At 37.8% G+C, this 8,497-nt stretch overlaps 1 protein-coding gene across 1 annotated transcript in view; it reads left to right on the top strand.

The window, feature by feature from the left end:
- Window positions 1–6,315: 6,315 nt before the first annotated feature.
- The window catches only part of LOC110965846 (transmembrane channel-like protein 3), a 28,475-nt gene continuing 26,293 nt past the window's right edge, over window positions 6,316–8,497 (top strand). Inside the window, exon 1 of the mRNA XM_022215011.2 lies at window positions 6,316–6,592. Coding sequence (XP_022070703.1) covers window positions 6,474–6,592 — 119 coding nt within the window. The 5' untranslated portion in view covers window positions 6,316–6,473. The remainder of the gene's footprint in view (window positions 6,593–8,497) is intronic.

Raw genomic sequence — 8,497 nt, 5'->3', positions numbered from 1 at the left:
TCGTGTGCTAAGGGACATGGACATGTCTGTGCACCAATGAAGGGAGAGCTAAGTTTAAACCACGACTTCCCCCAACTGTTTGCCAATCCCATTTTACATTTTACCTTATGATATGAAACTTTTGTGTAACATTAAGAAATCATCCATTTCTGGGAGGCTGGTTACAGATTAACAGCTTGCTGATGGTGATTTTTCCAAACAGAAATGGTCATTGTACAAGTGAGAGATTCTAATAAACAGAATAAACATCTTGATTGGAAAGGAGTAGTTTGTCTTCTCTCTCAAATAAACGAACACGCATTAGAAATTGTCCAACCAGTCACACTCATGAGTTTTTGCACTTTAATCATAGGCAACGCATTCTGCACTTTGACTGACACGGCTCACTCAGACTTGTGTTTTTACGCTATCTGTATATCAGCTGATATTTTCAGCAGAAGTGTGTGTATCGATCAATGTAAAAATCATCAACCATCAAGCAACTGTTATAAATAGACTGTTGTTCAGCTTTACTGTAAATCACACAGTTTTATATCATCACAACTCGTGCTCAGTCCTCCTGAGAGAAGAACAATCATTTCAAAATGCATTTTCACTCTGAAAGTGATATGATGAGAGCATTGTTGACAGCACCGTGAGGCTGTTTCCCCATTTGAGATTTTTTAAAATAGAACAGCATCATTATATCGACCACTCTGATGGTAGCCACTTCCATTGGTCCTGTGCTATACACAGCATTGTGTAAGTTGATATCAGAATTTTTATTTTTCTCTAGTATGTGAAATATTATTAAAAAGCAGCTTCTTTCATATAATATATAGGCACTATTACACAGTTTACTTCGGTGGTGTCCTCATATATACTTCACACTGTATAAATATGGAAAATGAAACCACATTCTGCAGTATTGACAGATTCAACACAATATTTCTTTTCAATTACAAAACCTGTTTCTGTGGCAGTAGTTTGTAACAAGTTTTATTGCTTGTGCATATTCATTCTTTAATGGATTGAGGGTTGTGTGAGATGTGTCCACTCTCCTGAGGAAAAAATCAACGAAATCCATCTGAAAATGCTTCAAATACTTTTTGATTTGCTTGTTTTAACAACACAGTTTCTGGAACTGAAATATAGCATGAAAAGCTGTTGTTTTATAGATTAGAAATTAAGACACAAACATAAAATCTCAGAAAAATTATGCTTTAGGTAAATCAAATTCCTAACTAATATCTAATCTAAGAAAGGCTTACCTAACAGATTCTGTTTATGTCCAAATTTGGAACAAGATGGTAAGAAGAGAATGTAAGAATGACCTATAGTCACAGTGAAAAAATGCATTGTGACATTTGACTTGCACAGTCAGGTTTGTTGCCGTTTCTGTTACATTATTATTATTATTATTATTATTTATTATTATTATTATTATTATCTATACAGGTTATATTAAGCCAAAATGTAGATACAAAAAATTCTGTCTGCATAGAATATTTTTTTTCCAAATCATCTCCTCAAGGGCAGGGATTCAGTTTGTAACTGACACCAAATAATCTTTGCATTTAATCCACTAGAATTTGAACCCAAGAAGAGTCATTATTATTTCATTTTTCTTTAGTGGTAATTGCACCATCAGTGAACCACTGGAGGACTGCATTGAAGATGCATCCTTGTTTATTTTGCACACAGTGCACACAGAGGCAGATAATATTTAGTGCCTCTTATCACACCAACAAGGCAGCGCCATAATGTGTTAAAGCTTCACGGATTAACAGGCTCTGCAAAATATTATGCTTGTTTTATAATGCTCATTGGTACATTTTATTGATTTGTTTTTAGAACTGGATGCATTTGCACAGCTCAACAGTATTACGATCTTAATCATTTCCCAGCTGGCCTTTATTTAGATTGAGGGTCCTCCCTTAAATGCAGAATGTTTGCCTTCATAAATGATGCATCTGGATTAGTGTCAAGCTAATGGACATTAACATTCTTTTCCCAGAATGTGCTTTTTCTTTACAGATCTAGCTTAAAATTGCTTCCAAGCATTTGTGTCTGTGCTAGACACTGAACCCAAAGTTGTTCCTGATGGCAGGAAGGAGCACAGCAGCTCTGGCACCAATGTTGTGTGAATGTGAGAGTGAATTGGTGAATAAACACAGTACAAAATGCTTTGAGTACCCTTAAGGTAGAAATGCACTATTTCAGTGCAGAATTTCCCAACAGCAAGAGCCAGATGCTTTTCTTAGATGTTAGTAGACACACACACACACAAAAAAAAACAGCCAGAATGAGATGAAGGCTACACCTGCTAATGCAGTTGAAATGTGTTATAGTACTACACACAGGTAATGCTAGTCATATTTAGCAGTGATATCTGGTAATCTTTTCTTTCAGATTATCAATTAGAGGATAAGAATATTTGTGTTTCATTTGACAAATCTGCTCAGATGGAATGAGCTCTTGTTTTTGTGGGGAGTTGAAATGTGTGCTGTTTGTGTGTTCAAAGCGTAAATCTTATGTGTTGGAATGTACAATAGACCCTGTGCACGTCAAAATGCTAACTTCCGGGTACTGACCGGGACGGCTTACAGGTCCTTCCGGAGGCTATTTCGCAGCATGGATAACATGGAATCAAAAAAGAAAAACATTGTTTTCTCGGCAAAACAAAAAATCAGATTTCAGCGTGTTCAAGGTCGATATGGGAGGTACTGTAGTGTACCATTATGTTCGGCTTCTGGTGTTTATAACGGTTCTATAAGCCTTCACCGTTTTCCAAAAGACTGGCATTTGCGGGCTCAGTGGATTGCCAAAATTAGACGAAAAAAATGTTTCACACTGAGCTGAGGATCGGGAATATTAGTGCATAGTCACTGATCAAACAGCAAATATCTGATAAACTATAACAACAATCCGTGCACTCTTCAATCATTTGTTATTCCGTTTTGACACCTAATAAAATATAGAGGAAATCCAAGCATTTGTCATTTTGTTCAAACAAAACTACAAATATAAAATGTCTTGCTGAACTCGACTAAGTACCAAAGACTAAAGTGTAAAGTGGATTCTAGTAGCTAACTAAGCAAAAAATAGTAATGTATAAATACTAGAAAATAAAATGATAAGGTACATGTTTGGCAAGCCCTACAGTTAAGCTAGCGCTAGTTATGTAGGATGCGATGCCACTTACCTTCAAAGTTATATTTGTACTGGGATATATAAAATTTGAATCCCTTTTCCTGTTTGCTTTGAGGAGCTGACAAAAAATCATCAACGAGACGATAAACATCGTCAACAGAAATTTTAGGCAAGTTGCCTGGAAAAGTAAAGTGTACTGCTGGCTTCTTCCATTTTGACAGCGCTGTAAGCAGGACCGGAAGTAACTGTAGCACCCGGAGTTTTTCAACTGGAACTAGCACATGCTATCATGCACAGGGTGTATTACGATTCAAAACCAAAACAATATTCATGAGTAATTTGGTTGTTGAATTAATTATTATTTAAATTTTTTATAAATTATGTAAACTCTTGCCCAAACAAAATTTTTGATGTGTATATATATATATATATATATATATATATATATATATATATATATATATATATATATATATATATATATAGTTAAATATTGAAAATATAATCAACTCTTATGTATAGGTGTCCCTCCAACTTTTTTCTTTCTAAGATCCAGCTCCTAAAGGCGACAATAGTGAGAGCAGACTCAGTTTTATTTTTACTGGTCATTATGATGTTGTTCTTTTTCAGAAAGTCAGAGAGGACTAACAGCCTTTAACAGGATTCAAAGCAAAGCTCTCATCGTATCATTTTCACAAGGAAAGTGCACTTTGAAATGATTGTCCTTGTCTCGGGGGGATTGAACACAGGTTTTATTGACCTGCTGTATCATACGTTGTGGCTTTGATTAATAATCCATTTTAACTGGCAAAGCTGAAGATCTCTACACAGGTGCGAAAAAACCCCATGAAGATTATCAAACAATAACAGAATGTCATTATAATATAAATCAAAGAGGTGCAGAGTGTGGCACAACCAAAGCTGGGATAATTTACCGATGATGACTCACGAGTGTGATTGGTTGGACAACCTCCAGTTCTCAGCAAGGTCAGAGATGTTAGTCACTCCAGGTTGGTGCTCAGAGCTGTACAAAGACAGATGTGATCTTTGTATGGGTTCACCTTACATGTGTGGTCCAGGAACAACAACTCTGACACACCATCAGTGTGTTTTATTACCTATAGCGCAGTGAAATCACATCCTTTTTGGGGTCTGAGACAGTTTGGTTCAACAGAACTGTATAGCTGTACTTTTATAAAATATGTCTTTTGAAATGAGCTTTTAAATTGCAGCTATCTGCGTAGATGTAGTCATCATCTGAAAGGTATTTATGAAAGTCAGTCTGGTTTTAAGTCTATCAAAAAGTTGTTTTTATAATTTCTGGAATATCCATGAGGATTTGACCCAAACTAGATTTCTGTAAGCATCCCTGTAAACTGTTAATGAAATTAGACTTGTGTTCGTAATAAAACTCTGTTACTTCATTCGCAGTATGGAACAGCATATGGAATTGTAATAATTACATTGACAAGCTTTTTTTTTTATCCAACTACAAATTCTAGTCAAATTGAGACATTAGCCAACTATAAAAAAGTATGATCACCTCTGATGTGAGAATTGACAGCTGAGGGCTTGATGTGAGTATATCATTAGAAGCAGAGAGACAGCAGAGTAAGCATACATTATCATTTATTCAAGATATCGTATGATTAGGCCCTGAAAAGACAAAATGACTGGAAAAGATTTCACACAAGCACGCAAAAATAACACTTTATTTTCACAATGGATGTTCTGCAAACCTATTTACTCTCTAAGTGTAATCCTGAGATTAGAAAATCAGCCTTTAACAAGAAAGGATGGCTCATATTTCATATTTACCACACAGGTAACTTCCCATCCTCCCCATTGTCAAATCTCATGTCAGATTTGCAAGATCAGAACACTTATTGCACTCTTTACTGTGTCTTCATCTTAATGTACAGTATATTATCTCAGTGACACATTTTCTTTTTGTTCGTTCCATATTCCATCTTAAGTTTGATGTAAACTTTGCTATAGAGCTGTGTTAGTCCCTCTGATCTGAAACTGCACAGACGCTGGAATGATACTGTTGAAAAAAGTAAAGTTAATCCATCATAAAGAGTTTAAATGAGAGTGATGTGGTCACAAGTGTGAGTTCTTGTTTGAAAGACTATTGTGGAAACTGACTTGTAATCAATCGCTCCATTCTCGTATCTGACAAAATAAAAGGAAGGAACAATAAACAGTTCTTACTGTGATGTTTAACCGCAGGCGTCTGTTGCTCGTCCTCAGGGACAAAGACACACTGGTCAGAAGTGTTCCACGGAGTCCAGTCAAAGAGCCACGATTTAAACTCGGACATCTGTACCTTCAAGGTCTTACTCAGCTCTATTGCTCCTCTGGTGATCCTTCTGTCCCTCAGTTTTATTGGTAACTGAGCAGTCAGGAGCCAACTGAACATAAGGCACATCACACGATTACCATAGTAAAAAGCCTCTGCGCAGATGTATAATAGTTGATTAACTGCATGTAAATGAATCTGTCCTTTATCAGCCTTTATTTGGAACAAATTTTTGAGAAAAAAATGTGGCTGTATTGGAGAATTTTAGGTTGCTCTTCATTAAGGTCTGTAGAGTTTACACTGATACATATAAGTACGTTTGCTACAGTGTCTCACAATTACTCACAGGTATTACAAGACAGCTAACAAATATATGTTCGCTAGCTAGCATGTTTGCTAACAATAAATTTACACAGTTGATTAAAGACTTATTATTTATTCTCTCTCTCTCTCTGTGTGTGTGTGTGTGTGTGTGTGTGTGTGTGTGTGTGTGTGTGTGTGTGTGTGTTCTTGTACTTGCTACATGGTGAGTACCATTTTCTGCATTTAACTATCAAAGTGAGGACATTTTTACAAAGTGAGGACATTTTGGCCGGTCCTCACTTTGAAACAGCCATGTTTGAGGGTGAAGACTTGTTTTTAGAGAACAGGTATGAATTGAGGTTTGGTTAGGGTTAGGGTAAGGATTAGGGTTAGGCAATCAGTTGTGATGGTTAAGGTGAGGGTAAGGCTCTAGGAAATGCATTACGCCTATGGATGTCCTCACTAAGATAGAAGTACAAACGTGTGTGTGTGTGTGTGTGTGTGTGCGTGTGATTGGTGCTGTCCCTTTAAGCAGTTAGTGCAGGCAGTGATGGGGTTTAACAGTGAGTGTGTTTCAGTCTGTGTTCCTGTGGTGTTGCCCCAGAGTAGCAGGTAGCTCTTGCTCAGACGCTCCAGTAGAGTCAGGCTGAGTAGCAGGCAATGTCCGCTCACACACACACCTCCACAAACTGATCGTTCGCACACTGTCATGCACATAAAGCTCTAAACAGGCAGTATGAGTACAGTGTCTGAACCTTTGGTCGGGAGCAGCAGGTCTCTGTCTGCAGCCAAGAGACACAAGAGTATCAGGAAAAACTCCAGGAGGATTTATTCTGCCTACCAGGACCACCAAGGGTGAGTCTCATTCTTTTTGTTTTGTTTAGTTGTTGTTGTTTTTTTGTTTGTTGTTGTTTTGTTTGGATCGTGATACTTTTATCAGGATCTTTGGAGATCCTTTTCTTTGCCTGCCTATTTGTCTCTATCTTCATGACTATTGTTTTTCTGTGTCTTAATTGACATCCTGTAGGTCATATGATTAGTCACTTACTAAATCTAATCATCAGGGAAAACTACAAAGAGTTTCCTGTGTGCTTTGTTACTATAGTTTCAGCAGCCAGGGACACTCTGTTCTCTAATTTAATTGATCTAAGACTAATAATCATGTAACAGTGTCTGACCCCATATGTGTACGTATGTGTATATATATATATATATATATATATATATATACACACACACACAAATAGCTTTACAGTCAATCACATGGTTGCAACTCAACTCAATGCATTTAGGCATCTCGATGTGGTCAAGGCAACTTGCTGAAGTTCAAACAGAGCATCAGAATGGGGAACAAAGGAGATTTTAGTGACTTTGAACATGGCATGTTTGTTGGTGGCAGACAGCTGGTCAGAGTATTTCAGAAACTGCTGATCTACTGGGATTATCACACACAACCATCTCTAGAGTGGCACAATACATCCAGCCTTGAAGAAGATGGGCTAGAGCAGCAGAAGACCACACCAGGTGCCACTCCAGTCAGCTAAGAATTTCCTGTTCTTAGCTGAGGCTGCAATTCACACAGGCTTTCAAAAATTGGACAATAGAAGATTGGAAAAATATTGCTTAGTCTGATGAGTCTCCAGCTATCACATTTAGATGGTCAGACTTTGGTGTAAACAACATGAAAGCGTGGTTCTATCGTGCCTTGGTTCAGGCTACTACTGGTGGTGTAGGGGATGTTTTCTTGGCACAGTTTTGGCCCTTTAGTACCAATTGAGCATGGTTTAAAGGTTTAAACACCACAGCCTGAGTATTGTTGCTAACCATGTCCATCCTTTTATGACCACAGTGGACCCATCTTCTCATGGCTACTGATGGACCAATGTTGTCGACATGCATATATATTAGTGTCATTGCACTTTGTTTCCATTGGTGACATGGAGCTCACCTGAAATTGGAAATGAGCTAATTCTCCATTTGCAGTGGTGATGTATTTAATTATGACATAACAATGGTATTTAGCAGTTATCTGAAATACATAAAATAACTGATGTTTCTCATTTATTAGTTGCACAGCTGCGTTAGAAATATGAACGTCATTCCTTCCTCACACTCATCTATTTCCAAATTGTTTTTAAAATATTTTCTGTAACAGCAAAGAAGGCTGTTTGTTCGGATCTTGCTCTGGCCCCTGCCCTTCTTCCCCCTTTCTTCCTCTTTTTTCCTCCTTTCTTGTTTCCTGATCTGTTTCGGTTTTGTCCTGCCTTTTTGGTTCCCTGTCTGTCACCTCTCCCTCATGTCTCTCTCTCTCCCTGACACTCGCCCTCCTGTTCTACCTTCACTTTGCCTGCTGATTACCCCAATGACTGTCAGCTGCAGCAATCAGTAAACTCAGCTCACCTGTCCACAAGCTCTCCTCAGTATTTAAACCTCGCTCAGTCACTCAGTCTCTGTTGGATCATAGATGCTGTTTTCTACCAAACCTGCCACCTTCTGACTCTACCTCATGGATTCTTCCACTTTCCCCCCCTCTTGAACTCTGTTTGCTCCTCTCACTGGTTTTTGGGTTTTCCCCAGCTCGTTTTCCCCTTGGTTGTCAGTTCCCCCGTGTTGTGAGTACCTCCCTTTAGTTTAGTTGTTGCTTCAGTTTTGTCAACTAGCCTTTTGTGTTTCTTAGGGTTTTGCTTGTCGAGTTTTTGGTAGTTTGATTTAGTTCTGTCCCTCCATTTATGTATTGGTTGATTATTTGGTGAAATAAAT

This window comes from Acanthochromis polyacanthus, chromosome 2, assembly GCF_021347895.1.
Source record: "Acanthochromis polyacanthus isolate Apoly-LR-REF ecotype Palm Island chromosome 2, KAUST_Apoly_ChrSc, whole genome shotgun sequence".
Classification (NCBI taxonomy): Eukaryota; Metazoa; Chordata; class Actinopteri; family Pomacentridae; genus Acanthochromis; species Acanthochromis polyacanthus.
Note: the sequence above shows the minus strand (reverse complement) of the source record. Positions and strands in the feature narration are given on the sequence as shown.